This window comes from Perognathus longimembris, chromosome 8 (assembly GCF_023159225.1).
Source record: "Perognathus longimembris pacificus isolate PPM17 chromosome 8, ASM2315922v1, whole genome shotgun sequence".
Classification (NCBI taxonomy): Eukaryota; Metazoa; Chordata; class Mammalia; order Rodentia; family Heteromyidae; genus Perognathus; species Perognathus longimembris.
In genome coordinates, this window is record NC_063168.1 from 10781909 (window position 1) to 10803277 (window position 21369).

General features: G+C 46.1%; 1 protein-coding gene across 3 annotated transcripts in view; it reads left to right on the forward strand.

The window, feature by feature from the left end:
* Nucleotides 1-21369, forward strand: part of Sh3rf3 (SH3 domain containing ring finger 3) — a 307314-nt gene that overhangs the window by 168307 nt on the left and 117638 nt on the right. For all 3 annotated transcript variants that reach the window (XR_007211826.1, XM_048352504.1, XM_048352505.1), the window contains exon 2: nt 12702-12977. Coding sequence is in view for 2 of the 3 variants with exons in the window: in XM_048352504.1 (XP_048208461.1) it covers nt 12702-12977 (276 nt within the window). In the remaining variant the exon portion in view is untranslated. The remainder of the gene's footprint in view (nt 1-12701; nt 12978-21369) is intronic.

A 21369-nucleotide genomic window follows, 5' to 3' on the forward strand; every position in this document is an offset into this window, starting at 1 on the left:
GTTCTTTATTTTGGAATTCCTTGCTAGGCAGCTTTGCGTTTAACTTCTGGGTGGAAAGTGAATGGAATCCGAACGGCAATTGCACTTACACAGTGTCATGAGAAAGAGAGAGCGAGCATGCTGAGGATGGAGCCTGACATTCATACATGCTTCCAGGGAGCAGAATCCTCCTCTGTGCTACGCAGTGACTTTGCATCTCTGCCCTGCGTGTGTGCCTGTGTGTTGATTCAGTCTTCTGGAAAGGACAGCCAGATATTCCTTCCCCACACCTTCCCCTCTTCCCATTTCTAACAGTGATGACTAATGCAGAAAAATGCAATCACTCAACATTGGCAAGGAAAACGTCTGTTCTGGGACAGGCCTTTGGCTGAGTAAGAGGCAATTTTGGGGTATTTGTATGTGGTTGTTATGCTTTGTTTTTTTCCTAGAGGCCAGAAGGGAGGATGCCATGGCGCTTAGCAGGCCCTAGAGGTCAGGGAGGGGTTCCATGGCCACATTTCCACAACCCATTGGTATTTAATTTTCTCTAAAGATCAGTGTCTCACTCTGTTCTCTCCAGCTGGAATGGCTGCAGTCAGGGTGGGTCTGTTTGCTGAGCAAGCCAAGAAATCCTAGAGCCCCAGAGTGAACTGGCTTTCGGGGACTGCAGGCCTCATTCCTTTTCTTATTTCCTCTCATTCCATCCCTTGGGAATCAACCCCCATATGTCATCCCAAGGCAGTCCATTCCATTTTCCGAGAACTCTAAGTCAGTTGCCCAGTCACACCCATCCAGTGACAGGGTTTTCATCACGGAGGCCACTCCACACACCTATCCCAACCTTTTACATGGTGACCCTTACATGAAAGTAGTCATCATCCCCTGCCCCTACTCAGCTACTAGTTTCCAAGCCAGACATCCCCGCCTCTGAGTGTCCTGCCAATACACAGCTATGTATGCACTTCAAGTTCCCACTGCCCCTCCTCATTCCCACTGGATGGCAGGAATGGGGATGCAAATACCAGCCATATCTCATTGATTGTCTCATTACAAGTCACATCCAAAAATACTTTGTGCCAGGTTAAACATGTGCATAATGTTTGTATCAGAAGTAGTGTTAATACTTTGTTTGTAAGATTTTCTTTGTTAAATATAATGTTTATATACATGTGTATACACACACACACACACACACACAGAATAAAAATGCAACAAACAGTAGCCTATGTGGCAGCAGTCTAAGAAATGTGGAGAAGAAGCCACAGGTGTATCCTGCCTATCCACCCCCCTCTGAGGCATTGCCTGCTGCTCCTCGCTGTGGGGACACCATTTCAGGATATGTGTATGTGGCTCCGAATGGTTTTGTTTCCATATCGAAAATCCCCACTTAGGTCCATTTGGTTCTGAATACTTCCTGGGATATCAAAACCCTGTATGAGCTCCACCCCAAGCCCCAAGGCCTCCTCCCCAGATGCCCTGTTTCTCTGCCAAGAACCTGATCCCACCTCAGGACACAGGAGTTGTTAGTTGCCATCTCAGTGATGCAGTCTAAGCTATCATCTGTTCCCATCTCTATACTTCATAGACCCTCCCATGTCCTCTTAGTACTCACTACCTCCTGATGCTCCCTCTGGCTAGAATGGCAATGGATGGAAACCTTTTTAAATTTACGTTTCTGTTGTTGGAAATTTGCTGTGGAAAATGAGTAAAATGTCTCAGTATGGTATTTTCACACATGCACCAAGCACATTTTGAACATGTTCACTACTTCTATTATCCTCTCTTTCCCTTTCCACATCTCTGATGGTCCCCCTTTCAGTTAAATGTCCTTTCCCACTCCCTAAATTTTACATAGGAAAGAAACTATGTGAATTGATCTTTGTGAGACCAGTGCATTTTGCCTAACATGATTACCTGCAGTTCTATCCATTTTCCTGAAAATGACATAATTTCATATTTTATGGCTAAGTAAACCCCATTGTGTATATATATATATATATATATATACCACATTTTCGTTATTCATTTATCTATTGATGGATACTTGCACTGATTCTATAACATGGTTATTGTGAATAGTGCTGCAATAAGCATAGGTGTATGGCTATCTCTATTGTGTGCTGACTTAAGTTACTTTGGGTATGGAAACATCATGTAGATTTTCATAGTAACTGGATTTATTTACATTCCTACCAAACAGTATAGTGTATAAACCCCCTTACCCTCATCCTTTTGCGGGGGGGGGGGGGTGGTAGCTGTTCGTTCAGACAAGGGTAAGATGGAATCTATGTAGTTTTGATTTACATTTGTCCAGTAGTTAAAGATGCTGAATAATTCATCATGTATTTACTGGCCCTTTGTAGTTCTTCATTTTAAAGGTGTCTTTTCAGTGCATTAGTCCATTTGACGCATACTTTGCTCTTTAGGTGTTTTGTTTTTTTTCATTATATATTCTGGATTTTAATCCCCTGACAAATGAAAAGCTGGAAATGATTTTCTGCCAGATGAGAAACTTTGAGTGTGCATTCACTACTAAATTACCAGGACCAGAACAGGTTAAGAGGTTAGTAGAGGATTCTTAGACATATAGAAACCTGGGGGTTGGTGCCCTAACTGGCAGAATCTGGGAATCATCAGAAAAAAGTTTTAAAAGAGAAATTTCCTGTCCTTAATTTATCAGAGTCCAGCTGAGATTCTAAGATCTTTAAGATTTCATTAAGGTCAAACATATTTAATATTCTAAGAGAGAACATGTTATGAAGGTAAAAATGGCCCAGAAATTGGTCCATGGGAGGAAGATTCTTTTCTATCTAGGGGATGAGTTCTGTACTGAGAAAGGGGTCTTGTTTTCTGGACTGGGTAAGGGGGTAAATGAAGATACCATTTTCTTAAGGCATTTCTCATAGCAAAGCATAGAACAATCAGATCGACTAGCTTGCCAATTATTTTTTGAAGCAAAGCCTCCACCGGTATATTTCTCCCTTACAACAGATGCATCATCTGCTCACGGAGGCCCACAGGTGCTGCTGGCTGAGGCTCATCCTGTGCTCTGCCCAGCCTACAAGCTGCTGCCGAATGAGCCAGTTACCCCGCAAGGGCCAGTGATGCCAGCCTTGGCACTATTCCTATTGACTCCAAAGACCATTTATTTCTTTCCCCACAGCAAGACTATCTGAATTAATAACTTATTTATGAACCTCACCTTAAGCTTATAAGACTGTGACATCCAATTTTGTGGTTATTTCCATTAGAAATGTGGCAAAGCATTTTGTAAATTAACATCTGGAGTTAAGAATTGATGGGAAACACCGTAGATATTAAACACCAAGGGACCTTCTCTACTCCAGGAACATACATTGGTACCTGGGGCATAGAAGAATTCGACCTCAGTCCTACTGTGTGGGGCCAGAGAGTGCTCTGAATGCCGCAGAGCCGGACCATCACCTGCTCCAGCAAATTACAGTTAGTGTGAAGCATGTAATTGAATGTATGCATGAAGTAAATCCAAACCATTAGGTAGAATTCTAATCAGACATATATTTCAGCATACTAGCTAATCTAGTATTCTTTGCTCTTTGGAGAATTATGGAAACTTAATTGTTTACATAGACATTGGCAAATACCTTTGAGTTCCCTAACCATCTCCTCTGCCATCCCCTCCTTTCCCCTTCCTTCCCCTCCCCTTTCCCTCTTTCCATTTTCTTTTTGATAGTACTAGTATTTGATCTCAGGGTCTCATGCTTGCTAGGCTGGTGCTCTACCACTTGAGACTTGCATCTAGCCTTGTTTCTTGTTGAGTGCACCTAGATCCATTTTAAGTTTCCTACCATAGCTAGGATATGTCATAGCACACAACCATAACTTGCTTCTAGGCTAAGTTTCACAGACGTTTCTGCCTAGGCTGGCTTAGAACTATGAAACTCCAGATCTCTGTCTTCTGAGTAACTAGAATTACAGTTATGAACCAGTAGTTATTTTTATTTGTTCTTGATTTTGTTGTTTTGCCTGTTTGTTTTGAAACAGGGTCTTGCTATGTGGCCCAGGCTGGCTTTGAACTCATTACCCTCCTGCCTTAGCCTCTAGTGCTGGGATTGTAGGTGGGCACTATTACACTTAGATTCCCTTAGGTTTTACATTTTTTTGTAGTATCAAAACAGTAATATGACAAAAATATATTTATGAAGTAAATGGTGGTTAGCCATGCTTAAATCTGTTCTCCTCCCGAAGGAGAACAGAGGCTGATAAGTCTTTACTTTTCTCTGCTGTTAGGCCTCCTGAGATGTCTGGAACTCCCAGCCCCCTAGTGTTAGCCATTCACAAGGAGGCTCTGCTAAGTATGCTGTCTGTGCAGGCTGATGGAGTAGGTATGGGCTGGGACTGGCTGGCCATCAGTTGGATGCAGGTGTCACGTAGTGCTTTGGGTAGTAGAAGTGAAGATAGTAAGCCCCTAGTCTTCTGGAAGGGATCATAAGAGGCTGGAGCTACCAGACAGAGATCCCTTTTCAAGATCCCCACCACTGCTGGGGACTCAGCTGCTTCTCTATATCTACCTCATCAGAATGTGCATAGGAATGGCACAAATATACCAGTTCTCTGTGTAATTGCTGTCTTCCCAGATATGGTGAACTGAGCAATGCTTCTCCAAATTAGATCAAGGAAACCATAAGCTCAGTCCTGCTAACTTGATAGAAAAGGGATCCAACCTTCCTTTGCTTACCAAAATTATACAGTTATTCCAATTTCCATGGGGCTGCTTTTGCTCTCCAGGGGAGCAGGTAGGGTAATGGGGTAAGACTTGAAATCCAGTTCCCTTTTATAAGCCCTGTGGTGTTGAGGAACTTGCTCCTCTGAATTTTCTTGCTTATAAAATGTCCCAGTTCAGGGGATTCACCTTGGGTTACCTGCACTGCCTGACACAGAGAATCGTCTGCACACTCAAACAGTGTAGAGGAAGTGGTATATTTAGCAGGCAGAGTACAGGCCTCTCAGGTGAGGCTTACCTGGCTTGAATCATGCCTCGTAAATGTTGAGAAGTTCCTGAGCTTCACTGGACTTCTATTCCCTGCCTAGAAAGTGCTGATTGATTCACTACAACTACTAACAACCTGTTAGGTGGCTATAAAGATCCCCTAGGACATGGGCTTTGCAGTAGGCACACAGACACTGGGGATAATGGGAAGCTAGGTGGTAATTTCCACTTCAGCCCTGGTGAGTACCCACAAGACCTGTGAGGGTGAGAAAGGTGTTACACCCAAGAGAACACATTACCCTTGCTGATTTTTATTCTAGTTCTATTCATTTTGGAGCCAATGTGTATAGTATACAGATCCTGGGCCAAGGTCTTCCCTTCTTCTGCCTGACAGCCAACCCAGTACAAAGCCAGGAGCCATAGTGGTATGTTTTCCACAGCTGCCCTCTCTGACCCACCACCCAGGTTCCTGGAACATCTGTTTGCCTCAGCAAACACTCTTATTAGCATTTTTATAGGCACCTTCTTCATCAAGAGACAGAACCTCATTACACGTCATCAATTTTATTCTCTTGACATTAGTGGAAAATCTGGAAGGACAGATTTGATTCTCTAGTGTATGAAAAAAATGAGTTTCTAAGAATTGTGGTGCTTTGTGGAAAGATACACAGTAAAGCCCTCTCCGTTTCCACATGGCTGACTTAGCACTAATGTGCGGCACTCACAGGTGACACAGTGCATCCACACAGGGGCCACAGCCTCACCCTTGCCCTCACATTCTTCTCAGGCTTTGAAGACTGTTCTGTTAATGACTGAATAGCAGATGTTTGGGGCTTTGTGGCTGTGTGGGCTCTGATATCACTATTTGGTGTGGACAATATGAACAAATGGGTGTCCCAGCAAATCAAAGACAGCAAGCAAGGCATGGTTTGCCAACTCTGGAGATTCATTAGCAATGGGCCTTTACACTCAACAGACAGGCATGTGTTGGGTGGATCATGAGGGTATGTGTATCCACGTGCATGCACACGTGAGTATATGTGGGCGTGCAATCTGCCCCTTTCTGCGTAGTGCAAAGTAGATATGGTGGCCTGCAATTCATTCTGAACTTGAGGCCACTTCTTATTAGCGATCCAGATTTAGAGCTATCAAATCCAGGGTTAACACTTTTCTAGGCAATTCTAATTATCTCATGTATTCATGTTTGTCCAATTCATTTTGATTTCCTTTATGAAGTAGGTGCTGCCGAACTTGCTTCACATCTTGCTGGGTTCACAAAAGGAAGCACAGAGAAATGGGACAGGCTGTACTGTGGGAGTCACCTTGCCCAGCTCTAGACCTTCAGGATTCCTAGAAACCCAGTGGTCCTGAAAAAGGCCCTGGTTCCCCTGGCATCTCCATCCTTAGCCATCCTATGCAGACAGTCTGTTTCTTCCCACAGAGAGGATGGTAGACTTGCATCTTCCACACAGGTGTGCTTGCTGCATGTACACATTCTGCTCTGAATGAAAGGATGCCATTTCTTGCCGTTAGAATTCCCACTGTGTGCTCCAGGCCACCTCTTTTTTTTTTGCCAGTCCTGGGCCTTGGACTCAGGGCCTGAGCACTGTCCCTGGCTTCTTCCCGCTCAAGGCTAGCACTCTGCCACTTGAGCCACAGCGCCGCTTCTGGCCGTTTTTCTGTATATGTGGTGCTGGGGAATCGAACCTAGGGCCTCGTGTATCCGAGGCAGGCACTCTTGCCACTAGGCCATATCCCCAGCCCCTCCAGGCCACCTCTTGATTTGGGGTTAGCCTCTCTCACACTTCTGAAAGATGACAGCTTTGGCTGGCTGAACTGCACCTGTGTTAAAACTCAAAATGGTCTCGCAGATAGGAAGAAAGGGAAAGCGGACACTGAGGAAACATTAGCTGTTCTTTCCACATTCATGTATCGACTCCAAGCCTTACATTATGGGGAAAAAAATAGTTCAGGTTTTAATCCCAGAGGATTATTTTGCTAGCCTACAGATTTGTCAATCTAATAACCATGGCAATATATTCTGAAGAATAATAAATGATATTTATTGGGAATAAATAGAGCATTGCACAGCAGTATGTGTACACGTAAGGAGATAGAGGCTAGGGGAAGTTTTCAAAGGCAACATAAAGAGGAAAATTCATCTCTGTGTTGTGTGTGTGCACACATGCGTGTGTCTGTGCGCGCTCATGCTGATATTGAGGCTTGAGCTCTGGACCTCTTGTTCTTGCTTCACATTTTCTGCTCAAGGCTGGTGTCTACCACTTGAGCCATACCTCCACTTGTAGCTTTATGGTGGTTAATTTGAAATGAAAGTCTCATAGACTTTTTTTTTTTGGCCTGGGCTAGCTCTAAACTGTGATCCTCACATCTTTGCCTCCTAAGTAGCTAGGGTTGTGGGTGGAAGCCAAAAGCACCCTGACAACACCCAGAAAAATCCATGAGGAATCAGTAACAAGGTTGTTACCAGTCCAAGGATGAATACATAGTTTCTGGGCAGACAGAAGTGTGTGTGTGTGTGTGTGTGTGTGTGTGTGTGTGTGTGTGTGTGTGTGTGTTTCTGTGACTAGTTTTTGTTATCAGGCACGCATGATATTGTCTCCCTCAGAAACTTGGTTATTTGTAAAACTAGCAACCTTTTGTTTTGGTTAAATCTCTTCAAAGTGACTCCATTTTGATCAGAACAACTTTCACATATTTATTCAGTCAGTCAATATCTTCTTGAGCCTGTGAACTATATCAGGTCGGAGAAGCAGCAGTGAACAAAATCAGGCTGTCTGCCTGCTGGGGCTGATAGCCATTAATGACAGGTAGTTAAACCATGAATAGTAAACAGGAGAATGGTTAAAAGGTGCTCAGTGAGTGAAGCAGACCAAGTAGAGGCCTTAGGGTCTAAACCTGGAGAGTTCTTAGCTCATGTGCTTTACCCAGGGCTTCTAGGGGTCGGCAGGCTAGGAACCATCCGGGCGTGCCCTCTACTGTGCTGCAGGTGACCTTGGAGCCTGCTCTGGCTCGGGGACTTGCCTGAGAGCCCCTGTGGCGGAGGGGGTAATGGAAGTCCATTTGTCAAAGCCTGCTGCGTTTGATCCCATCAAAGCTGTGTGAGCTGTCTTTACAGGGCTAGGACATTAAGCCCACAGGAAGATTTGTGTGCCTCATCTGAGTAACGAGCCGTGAAATCGACATTATAAGTTTTAATTGTTATTAATGCCTTGCAGGGGTGGCTGAGTTAATTGTCCCATGAGCCTCCCAGATGTACACCCACCACCACCCCCAACACGCACACATTTTATTTTATTTCCTCTCCTTAATGTCTTGAGCCTTGTAGCCGGGGCTTCATGGTGGCATTGTTTGAACTTATTTTCTCCTTAGGGGAGCACTGCTTGGGGGTGAGAGCTAGGCTCGAAACAGAAAGGCTTTGGGGTCCAAGGAACCCACTTGGTGCCTCTGGCTGGAAAGTTGGGAGGAGGGCATGAACCTTATGGGTCTCTTGGTACTACTGAAATCTGCAGAAGCCTCCTGCCCAGTGATTTCCTGCCTCTCGGCCCTTCCATGTGCTAAAGAGGGAAGATTGTGGACGTGCCCATGTGGCCCTTTCTTAGTGGTTTTTTGTTGTTGTTGTTGTTGTTTTGACAGTGAACTGGTTTTTAGTTCTTCTGCCTCTCTGCATTATTTCTTTTCCTTTTCCTTTTTTTTCTTGGTTTCCCCTTTCCTTGCCCTTCTTTCCTTTTCTTTCTCTTTTGTTTCTGTACTGGGGCTTAAACGCAGGGCCTCATGCTCTGACGTGGCTTTTTCACTCTATCACTTGAAGCACACCACGACTTCCATCCAGCCTTTTGCTGTCAATTAGAGGTGAGAGTCTTGAAGGGTTTTTGTTTTTTGCCTAGGCTGGCTTCACACCATGACCTTTACATCTCAGCTTTCTGATTAGCTAGGATTATGGTCATGACCCACCAGCACCAGCTTTCTGAATTATTTCTGCCTTTTTTTTTTTTTTTTTTTTGGCCAGTCCTGGGACCTGGGCTCAGGGCCTGAGCACTGTCCCTGGCTTCTTTTTGCTCAAGGCTAGCACTCTGCCACTTGAGCCACAGCGCCACTTCTGGCCATTTTCTGTATATGTGGTGCTGGAGAATTGAACCCAGGGCCTCATGTACACGAGGCAAGCACTCTTGCCACTAGGCCATATCCCCAGCCCTATTTCTGACTTTTAAAAATGCCCAAAGAAAATGACTTCTGAGTACATTTTTTGTTGAACATTGTTACGCACTCCTTGGGTTTTCTCCCACTATCCTTTACAGCCAAGAAAGAAACGAAGAAACGAAGGAAGGAAGGAAGGAAGGAAGGAAGGAAGGAAGGAAGGAAGGAAGGAAGGAAGGAAGGAAGGAAGGAAGGAAGGAAGGAAGGAAGGAAGGAAGGAAGGAAAAGGAAAAAAGGAAGAAGGAGAGAAAAAAAGAGAAGAAGAAAGCAAGAAAAGAAAGAGAGAAAGAAAGAAAGAAAGAAAGGAAAGAAAGAAAGAGAAAATGACTTCCGCATCTAAACAATCTTTACTGCCCCTCTTGATTTAGCTCTGTTGGGTACTCGTGTATCTCTGACCTCTCTCCTGTGACTCTGCCCTCCCCACCCCCTTCTCCTTGCCCACCAGTGAGGGCACACAGGGCACAGCGGTACAGCCACACAAGAGCCCATGGAGTTCCTTTGCTTATAAAGACACCATCTTTGGTTCAACAGGTGAGATCCTAGCCACCCAATGGAGCTGTAATCAGGGCGCACAGTCCCCCAGCTGTGCCTGCTGGCTCATCGACAGGGGAGCTGCTCCTCCACATGGGGCAAGAGTTGTGCATTTTGCCTGCGTCTCCACAGGGCCTATTGAGTACTAGCCTTGCCATACCTGGCCTTCATTCTCTTAACTTTCCCCACTCCCCATTCCCATCCAGAAGTAGCCTGAGTTCCTTTGAAGTCACAGCATATCAAGGGTAGGTCGGGGGTGGGGGATCCTGGTTCTGGGTGTCAGGATGAACCTAGCGCATCCCTGTCCTGGGTGCTTTGTGGAAGGGGATTAATTCAGTGTCTGGAGGTGAAGAAGGCCCACTAGAGTACTGCAGGCTGGAGAAGGGAAAGGAGCTGGATATGTAAGCCTGAAATTCCAGAAGAACTCTCTCCTTGGAAGTGGGGATGCTGCTCACCGTAGAGGAGTATGTTGGTACCAGCTCTGAAGCCTCAGCTGCTATGCTGAGGGGCTTAGACCCATACAGCAAACATGGAGGATTTACTAGAAGTGTGGGCAGCAGTGCGGTAGGTTCAGCTTTGTGCTTGGGAAGCCAGCACGCTGTGAGCCATATTGGTGTGGAGCAGAGGAGGCGCCAGCAGTGCTAGAGAGAAAGTCGGAATATGTCTCTACGAGTGAACAGGACTGGAGAAAGGAAGTTGAGACCCAGGAAAGAGCAAGTACTGCGATCCTCAGATCTTAGCTTCCTGAGTAGCTAGGATTACAGGCATCAGCTACCAGCACAGGGCTTGTATTTAACTTTTAAAGTCATAACAAGTAAGCTAGAGTAGAAGAAAACTACTCTGCCCTTCTTTTATAATTTTACCCTAGCAGATTGGACCAGGGTTAGCTAGATGATTGACACCTGGGCTGGGTAGTTCCTTGTTATTGTCTGGTTAAGACCTAAGATACTTGGCAGCTTCCCTCGCTGAAGTTCAGTACATGCTGACAGTACTCTACCTTCCAGTTGTGACAATCAAAGACACCTTCCGACAAAATTGTCCCTGAGAATCCCTGGGCCAGGCGCTCGCCCTGTGGGGTAGGGGTAATCTTCTGGTGGCTCTTAGCCAGCAGCCTCTTCCAGTCTTTTCTAGGCTCAGTGTTTGTGTTGCAAATTATCCTTTTGCCTCAGCTTTCTAAAACTGGAGCCTGTTACAATCTATTGTGCTTACACTACAAAACTATCCAGTATGAGCATTATTGGACACAAAATGATTTTTTTCCCCCTCTCTGAGTTCTGTAATGAAAAACCCTCTGGTTCTGCTATTTAATTGGTCAGTGGTGGCTGTTTGTCAGTCTGCCAGCAGGTCTCTCTTTAACTGCTGTCGTTTGACGTGGCTGAGACATAAATGTACAATGATTGAGTTGCAGCGTGCTATTAAGTCCTCTACAAAGGGTTTTTGATGTACTGCTGCTTTGGGCTTTTGTCTGCGATTGGTTGATTTGAATACTACAGAAACCCTTGGCCCAGGCAGCCTGGGTGAGAAGGCGGCTTTGGGTAGGAAAATTGCCAGGTATTGACATGGGGACAATGGTAAGGCTTTCCTCTGACACAGTGTGGAATTTTGGCAGAGTTCATTCCGTTGAGCAGGTGTAGACCATCTATAATGGAAACGGAGCACAATCCGTGCTCCTGAAGGGCACTGATGAAGTGAGGACAGTTAGGGGAAATCCAGAAGTGAATAGCAACATCAGACCAACCCCAGGTCATGTGGCAGACTCCCTCCTTGGTGCTGCGGGACAGACAGTTGCCAGGCATTTTACTTACTTGCTTTTTGTTGGTGGTTCTTGGATTTGAGTTTGGGGCCTTGTATTTGCCAGGGGGGCACTCTACCTCTGGAGCCACACCTTCAGCTCTTTTGGCTTTTGTTAATTTTCAGACACAGTCTTGCCTCTATGTTCTGATGGACTTGGACTGCCATCCTCCTATTTACCAATTCTGAGTAATTAGGATGACCTTTTATTGGTTGAGATAGGGTGTTGAAGGTAGTTTGGCTGGGCTGGCCTTGAATCATGGTCCTCCAAATCTCTTCCCTATTGCAAATAAGTCTGATTATAAGCATGAGCCACTGAACCTGGCCTGGTTGCCAAGAATCCTGTTTGGGTTTCAGAGCTGGTCACTGGAATGAAGATGGCAGATAGTGTTCAGATTGGTTGGTTCACCTTAGACAGGATGACGAGAGCATCTCCCAAAAGATTTGAAGTGACCTCTCAGAATCCCACATTGTATACAGCAGAGTAGCTTCTATGTTTGCTGGTTAGGTTTCTTTGGCTTGGACCTGGTGGGCGGGGCCAGTGGTTTAGCCCGGGGTAGGTAATAACATTTCAGAACTCAGAACACCTGAGCTCTGAGGCAGACTTACCCTTTGTGGCAGGTTACATTCACTCATGCCTCGGTTCCCTTATCTCTAAAGGAGAAACATTGATCACTTTCTGTGTGTGTGTGTGTGTGTGTGTGTGTGTGCACGTATGTGCCTGTCTGGGGCTTGGACTCAGGGCCTGGGACTGCCCCTTCGATTTTTTGCTCAAGGCTAGTGCTCTACCACTTGAGTCACACCTCCACTCCTGGCTTTTTGATGATCAGTTGGAGATAAGAATCACAGACTTTTCAATGTGGCCTGGCTTTGAACCACAATCCCCAAATCTTAGCCTCCTGAGTAGCTAGGATTTACAAGCATGAGCCATCGGCACCTAGCCACTTGTAGCTTTTCAACTCAGAATGAGAGGCCTGCAACCTCACCTGGCCCTCATAGATATACTGAGAGGGTTCCAATGGGGACCCTCTTGTCTTACCCAGGTCTGGAAGCTTGCATGTCTTTGTGACAGGCTGTCTGTTCCTTTATATTATTTTCCAGTCTCAGTTATTCTCTATACAAGCCCAAGACACAGAAAGCCCCTTGGAATCTCAGGCTGCCCAGGAAGGGTCCCATAAGGCATTCCAAGTGACCACGTGTTATTTTCTCCTTTCAGAATCTATGCCAGCTTCCCTATGGCAAGGCCCTCTACAGCTATGAGGGGAAAGAACCCGGCGACCTCAAGTTCAACAAGGGGGACATCATCATCCTGAGGCGCAAGGTGGATGAGAACTGGTACCATGGAGAGCTGCAGGGCATCCATGGCTTTCTCCCAGCCAGCTACATCCAGTGTGTCCGGCCCTTGCCGCAGGCCCCGCCCCAGGGCAAAGCACTTTATGATTTTGAGATGAAGGATAGAGACCAAGACAAGGACTGCCTGACCTTCACCAAGGTAAGGTGAGCCCCACCATCAACCTGTGTGCCTACCCACAACCCAGGCAAGAACCAACAGCCCAGATAGCCCTTCCTACCACTTTGGGGGGCCTGGTTTCCTACTAGAGGCTCTTGGGAAATTGCCTAGCCTGCCTTTCTGTGCTTCTGTGAGAAAGGAAAATGTGTCCGCTTCAGTTTTTTTTTTTTTTTTAATGGAATCAGGTGAGGGCGCACAAACTGACACATGGCTCCACCCATTGCTGGCCTGGGAGCATGAGATCATGTGAGCTTCCAGTAGCATTTATAGCTGGGCCTGTTACCCCCGTCATGGTTCCTAGCCTTGACTCTACGACAGGGGAATAAGTGCTGCCAAGACTCACAGAGCTCACTGTGGAACAGCTACCCGGGTCCAATTCATGTCACGCAGATGTCTGGTCCCCAACTGCATCTGACAGCCCTCCTGCAGGATAACAGAGGTGCCAGGCTAGGCACAGAGAGCCATTTGAAGTTCCAGTACCGAGGACTTAGTAAATAACCAAGCAGTACTTACCTTTGGCACTCCCCAGGAGAGCCAGTGAAATGCAGATTCCTTGCAGTACTGAAGTCCCTTTTGATGGATTATCTGTAACAGGTATTGGACCAGCAGGCTCCATTTCATTTTAACAATGCTCTGAGATTCCAAAGGAAGCAATGTGAGCCTTGGTTTTTCTACCTTGGTTGGTTTTCTTTCCTCCTTTTTTTTCCTCCTTCACCATCTCTCCTCCACCATCTCTCATCTCCAGAATGTAAAGTACTTGTGAATAACAGGGCTAGAATTTTTTCTCAGGCTCTCATTTTGAAGCCCATGTTTTTCCTCTCTCCTTCGAGCTTTCGTTGCTTTCCTTTCCTTGTGCCCAGTCCACCCTCTCTACGTGTCTGCTTGGCAGAGCACTGCTGTGGGCTGAAGTTCTGTAGAGAACCGCAGAAATACCCTGTACACCGTTTTTTGAGCAAAATTGGCATGTCCTGTTCCTGGCTGCTATTTATGTCTTGTTCTATTGTTCAGTCTGACAGTGAATAATCTATTTTCCATTCAGAGATCTAACTCTTTTCTCCCTTCCTTTCATCAAGGTGTTCAGATGCTAATTCCCATTGTCACTTGCCTAGCATGGCTTCTCTGGAAGTCTGCACAGGGACTCTTTCCTTCCTCCCTCCCTCTCTCCCTCCTTTCTTCCCTCCCTCCCTCTCCTCTCCCATCCCTCTCTCAGTCGGAGGCCCAGAGTAGTAGTGGCTTCCCAGGGTATCTTGCTTGCCTCTCTACACAATGGCTTCTGTAGACTTTGCTGGAGAAGGCCCTCCAGGGGGCCTATGGTGCTCTGTGCTGTCATTTGTGACATCTTGGGCCCTAGTCAGGGCCTTGTTAAGGGAACAGTCCTCAGTGTGGCTCCGGGCTCAGCTGACCACAGTGACAGAGACAACCCACGCCAAGGCCCCCCTTCAGGGCCTCACTAGAGAACAGGGAAAAGCAGACCTGAGAGCTTTCAGACAGGCCTGGCTGCTCCCTGCAGAAGAACAGCCTATCTTAACTGTCATTGTGGCCTCTCTCTTTTTGAGAGGCTTTGTCTGGGACACTCAATTTCAGAAGATGATCAGGCTTTCATGGATGAGAGGACAAAGGGGGATATGACCACTTATTACACACACAATACACCACCACCACCAACAACAACAACAAATTTAAAAATTTCAGGGCCTCACTGAAAGCTAGGTACGGTGCTATGTCCAGTGAGCAGACAGGCTCCACTGCCCCTGGAGCTTAGAGTCTAGGAGGACACAGACACTAGACTCGAGAAAGAAGTCTGCAAAACAAAGCTTCAGAGAGTGGTGAGTGTGTTTGATTACCCAGAAGAAACAGGAGGCATGAAGGGAGCCTTCAAAAGAGTTGACAGCGGAAGTGAATATTTGATATCTCAAGAAGAACATTTAATGTGTCCTTAGGAGACAAATTAGAGCTCTGCTCAGCTTGGACTAACCATAGCTTAGACTGGCCATGTTGTCCTCGTGTGTCCTTGAAAGGGTGTTGGATGCAGCGTCCCTGGAAGGTGCTTGGAGTTCAGACCAGAGACATTTATGAGAAGGGCCATGTTCTCCTGTTAAGGAGGTAGCTTCTGTCCACAGGGGTCTGGAGGGAAGTGTTATATCATAGGATCTTTATTCAGGATTTTCTCACCTTGAATCCTGTGGGTTCCTGTGTGGAATGAAAGGCCCACCCAGAGATCCTTGCATACTGACACCTGCCATACTCCATGTTTCTTCACTGTGGCTCTCTTACCTTAACAGAGTAAGGGTAAGGTTGTAAGCTCTCCTACCTGTTGTCCTTCTCTCACTTCTAAAAGTCTCCATACCCAACCTCCATGGAACATGGTTGTTCCCTGTGGCTCTGCTTAGTTCCATGGCTGTGCTCCTGGCAGGCCTGGACAATGCCTACAGCGTGACTGAAATGCACATGGCATTGTCCCAATGGTCTCCATCCACCTCACATCCCAGGGCATCCAATGGCCTTGTGCTTTCGTATCCCTGGCTTGTACCAGCTGGGTTCACCTATGAAGACCATGTTTGCCATTTGGGTTTTATTCCACTCTGATGCCTGCAAGGACACAGCAGTCTGTATAAGCCAAGGACACCTTCATGGTGGCCTTGGTGGCATTTAAAGAATCATGAGGCAGGTGGATCAAAGCTAGACTTTTACTTTCATTGTTGGGTTTTGAATAGTCTCATTAGAAGAGCATTTAAAAGTCATTTAAAACCCTGTCTTTGTTTTATTTAAGAGGAGAATGAATGGTTACCCTTTGTAAAGTGGCTTTAAAAAGCATACTTTATAACTTCCCGGTATTCCCACTCCAAAAAAAAAAAAAAAAAAAGCTGAACATGTGCAAATACAAAGACTAAGGTCAAGAAGCATGTCTTGGCCCTGCCAGAAGGTCTGAGGAATTCTCACTAGCTCGACATCTGGGCCTTCTGAGTCTGCAGGCAAGCTGGGCTCGATGGCGAGGTGTCTTGTGCAGTTAGGATCCTGAGGGTTATCTACATGGCTTTTAGCAAGACACTTTACCTTACTGGTCCAGAGCAGCTCATCTTCTGCCTAGGAACCCAGGGCCCATACTGTGGGTTTGATGACTGCACCAACTAAGCGAGGAGCTGAGCTTAGAATTTGACATATGATCTCTCAAGGTGAGCTCCGTATTCATTGTGATAGTTTACCCCTCATTCTATTTCCATTTAACTCTGGAACCCAGAACATGTTTCCTTAGCCCCTATTATTCAATAAGTTTGATTCATGGAGACACTGAGATCACTGTGCTAGGGAATTGTGTTCGCTGTAGAGGACTTACCCTTGTGAATTCATGCTGCATTGTCCAAGATTCCTCGAAGGCCACAAGCTCCTCTCAGGCAGTGCCTTGCTGAGCCCAGAATCACCTTTGTACTGGACTGCGGTGGGCCTTGAGGCTTGCCATGTCTACTTGGATCCTCTTTCTTGCCAGGAGGAGGAGGAGGCACCCAGTGTGATTGATGCGGCTGCTATTGTGTTCTAGCTCTCACCTCATGTCCCGGCCCATTCTCAACCCACTAGAGCCCAGGGATGATCTGAGTTAGCCAACCCTCCCCGCCTTCAAACACTATCATGATTTGTTCTAACCCGCTCAAACTTTCATTCTGCTGGTGTAACTGTGAGATCGTCCATGTGACCTGCTTAAGGTCATATGCTAAAAATGATCATTTCTCAAATGCCCAGAACTCTCTTTCTTTATGAATCAACCCAGTATGATCCTTCTCACCCAAAGGATAGACATAAATCAGTGAAGATCAAGTGCAATGAACTCTAAAAATCAGACAAGGATTCAAATCACTTTTGTTTTGGGGAACATTTATTGGTCTTCGAGACTCTTCTTACTATGAAATGGAGCTGCTATTGGGATCGTTGAACAAAGGCATGTGGGAATGGAGCACACAACAGGTATTTCCACGAATGTTTGCTCTCTGCCTTTGCCTTTCTTCCCAGTTCAGGAGAAGTCACAGTTCCATCAGGTGGTGTACTTCCCCTAGGTTACCCAGAGGGCTCATGAGCATCCAACATCTCCATATTTATGGAGAGCTGAGGATTTCAAGGCCTCTTCAGTTGCCCCTTGGCTTCTTGGTGGCCAGCCCTTGATGAAGATTGCCTGGGGTATGAGGTGGCCAGCCCCTCATGTCAAGACTACAGCCAGCCACCTCCACCACCTTGTCATGTCATCCTCCTCTGGAGTAGTAATCAGAATGCTTTTCCCTGGAGAGACTCAGGAACTTCTGCTGTGACCCAAATCTGCAGGAGTCAGAGGGAAGCCAGAGGTTCCTAATCACTCTCCTGAGCACTCTGCCCAGAAACTGAAATGTTACTAGGAACACTGTGGAGGTGTGGCTCTCCTTTTTTTTTTTTTTTTTTTGCCAGTCCTGGGGCTTGAACTCAGGGCCTGAGCACTGTTCCTGGCTTCCTTTTTGCACAAGGCTAGCACTCTACCACTTGAGCCACGGAGCCACTTCTGGTTTTTTCCTGCTTATGTGGTGCTGAGGAATCGAACCCAGGGCTTCATGCATACTAGGCAAGCACTCTCTACTGCTAAGCCACATTCCCAGCCCTAGCTCTCCTTCTTGGCTTTCTGGAATGGTAGATTCCTCCCTCCAGGCTTGGCGGTGATCCCGGGGCTTCCTCTGTGTGAATGACCACAGGAATGACTGCAGGAATAACTCTTCTTATCTAACCCCTATCACCATGGGGCTCAGGAAAGGACACACAACAGTTTGGGGGTTGCAGACAAAACATTTGAAACCTTGTCAGGAAATATATACATGCGTGTGTGTGTGTGTGTGTGTGTGTGTGTGTGTGTGTGTGTGTGTGTGTGTGTATGAGTGCAGGGGTTATTACTGTTGAGTCAGAGCATGTTTATAAAAGAATGTGAGTTCTTCTACTCTCAGCACACCAGGATCCCGGGTCCTCTCCTGGCACTGTTCCCTGAAGGCACCCAGCCTGCCCTACATGGTTGAATGGAACAACAATTTCAAAGCCATGCCTCTGTTCAAAACCCATCAATGGCTTTTCCTCTCCCCTCAATGGCAAATCCTATACTGCCACCAAGACCCCACCTGACACAACCTTGTGACTTCCCAAGCCTTGTTTTACTGCTGATCCCTGGATCAGCTCATGCCTCATGCCCTGGCATGCTAGTCAGTTCTCTCTCCAGGTCTCCAGCAGTCTACTGGCTCGCTTACCCTTTGTATCCCACCCTCAATCCTAGCACCTTGCCTCGAATGTTTGTTGCATGGCCCCTTCCTCAGCAGACACTGCTGCCAGAGCTCCGCGGCTTCCCATGGAGCCCTCGCACTCAGAACTCTGGTCTTTGAACACTGCCTTTCCACTCCGGAAGTGTAAGTGTCTGTCTGTGACACCGTCTCCCAGGAGGTGGGCCACGAATGTCTACTGCCTGTCCCTAGCATGGCACAGTCAAGGTCACGTGCAGGGGCAGGGGTGTTGGAGTCTTCGGACTGTGAAGCTGAAAAGGCTCTGCCTGCTTTGTGGTGAGAGACAGATAGGCTTACTGTTTGTTTGTTTGTTTTTTAACTTTTTTAACTGTACATACTTGTGAGATACACTGTATATAGCATGTGCATCAATTCAAAAACATTACTTAATCTGAAGAACAAAAATCGCTAATACAGGATGACTGTTGAGACTCTTCTTACCCTTCGCTTCTTGGTCTATTCATTACTTCTTCAGAGGTGTCAGCTTGAGATTATGTGCCAGAAGCCAACTCAGTAAGTCCCAGGGTGGTAAGATGAGCGTCGATGGGCAATAGCGTCCATCTGCAAGTGTCCAACACCTATGAGGAGACAGATGGTGTGAGGTTATCACAGGCACACATGCACACATGTGTGTGCAGTGGGAGGAGCTCCAGGCATGAGAGGAGATGAGGGATCCCACACTTTTGACCTCTCTTGGGCCTATCCTGTGGCTAGAGGTTCCCCTCAGCCTGGAAATTCCTCACTTTGAGCAGCCCAGGCCCTCAGAAGCCTTGAATTTGGGCCAGGGAGCAAGGCTGCAAGTCAGAGCTGTGAAGCCTAGCAAGACCAGGACAGAGGCTGCCGAGGCAGCCTGCTCCGTGGAGGTCAGTGGCAGCAAATGAGTCCATTAAGAGCCTTTGCACCAATGGCAGCAGCCATGAGACACACACTTCGGTGTCATTTCTGCAAGAAAAGGCCAGGGGGGACTGAGCTTTCCCATTTTTAATTTTCCACACGGTTTGGACTCACTGCAAGACTGGGACGCAGTCGGGCTGCTCCCGAAGGTGAGGATGAACAAATAGCCTGGCTCCACACAAGGTCGTGAGGCTGATGTAGATCCAGGCTCTCCAGGCTTCCGCTTGTTCCTGTTTCTTGGGAAGCACTTGACCTCAGGGGAGAGATGAGATGGAGTAGATATGGATCCTAGAAAAGGAGGGGCTGCTGGACGGATCCTCAAGGTTTTAGTGATCATAGCATTTCAGGTCCAGTCTTGAAATGCCTGATAGGAGCCATGACATTTACTAAGCTGTGCCTAACTGGTGCGAAAGGGCACTGTGCTCTGGCTGCCCAGGAAGGGACCAAGAAGTGGAGTGCATGCACCCTTGACTCTCAGCTGCTGTTCTGAAGAGAGACCCACCTGTGTTTTCAGCTTTCCTTTCCCCCATACGGAAATGAAGGCACAGATGTTGTAGGAAGCAGGTAGATGAATTTAAAATGTATATTAAAAGCTCTTTATAGATGATGGGACCAAGTCACTTGAATCCTTTGCAAATGTATTATCTGCTAAGCCTTGGGAAGAAAGGCCATATAATCTTTTAATAACTACTTCATATGTTCATAACTCAAACTTAGAATCATTTAGGACTACCCAGGGACTACCTGAATGCCAAGGAGAGCCATAGCCATATGGCAATGGCATTTGGTGTATTCTCCAAACTCAAAAATATCAAGGAACAGAGAAAACAACATATGGAAGTCTACTGGCCCAACGTGAGTAATACACTTGACTTGAAACCTGTAAATGAAGTGAGGGTTTGCATTTGAGAGGGAAATGATGCTGTGGAAACAAATTTCATTCAAAAAAAAATCTATGACTGCTACAATAATGTTAGCCCATAAATGTGTCTACTCTCTCTCAGAGTTGCGACGTTTGTGATATCTAGTTTGGCTTAGTTTACTCATCTATATCAAGGATTGATAAAGTAGGATACACTCGAGAAACCCTGTTTCCTACCTGTTTTTGTAAATTAAGTTGTACTGATACATAACCATATTCATTTAGGTATTGAGTTAGCCTCATGCTTCAACAGAAGCATGGCCAGTGAATTCTGAAATATTTACTATCTTGAAAACATTAGCACCAACACACATAAGCATCCTCTAAGGTATTAAGGAGCATCAAGGGAGAGGAAGAAATGGTCCCTTTCTAAGAAGGTGGGGTAGGTTTTGATTATTATGTAGTGATAATTGGCATGCAATATAACGTACATACCGTAAAACCTCACCGTCATGACATAAGTGGGGCCACTCAAGAACTTTTGGCCCTTGGTGCTAATTCTATCCTCCTTGGTGGCCCAGGATAAGGCTCATTGCATGTTAATAATGCCAAAGTTGAAAGACATAATAATGGGTCTCACAACACTTTTACCTCAGGCTCGGGGATCCTAACTCCTTCTCTGGTTTTGTGTGACTTGGAAACAGACAGTTGGTATGATGGTCAGCTTCCTCAGTATAGAGTCCCTTTGGGAGCATGTTAAGACTGTATGTGTTCTGTGACATTGTTATGAGTGGATTATTCCTTTTTATTTGTGTGTGGGGGGGAGAAGAAGCAAATAAACTTTTTCATCTAAGTATGTATACCAACAGTCCACTAGTCATAATTATGTAGTTTGATAGTAGTGACAAAAAAGGATATGTCCTTATAATCCCTACCTAGTCGAGATGGGGCATGATGTGATATTCTGGTACCTTCATCTGTCACCAACCCCTCCACCTTCTCATTTCACCATAACACGATGACTGAGTTTGCTTATTATTTAGCTAATTTTTAAGTAAGTTTCATTAGCTTCAGGTAGTTGCACAAAGGGGTTTGAATTGGACGCGTCAATGATATAATTTTATATGTGACTTGATTTCTAGTGTTTGTGAGTTCCACACCATGTTGTTATAAGGTGCTATGGTTTGTTCAGTGGTGCTGTTAGCTGATTTTTAAAAATAGACTTGATTTTGTGCCTTCTGTTCTTGTTTCCTTTCTTCCTTCCTTCCTTCCTTCCTTCCTTCCTTCCTTCCTTCCTTCCTTCCTTCCTTCCTTCCTTCCTTCCTTCCCTCCTCCCTCCCTC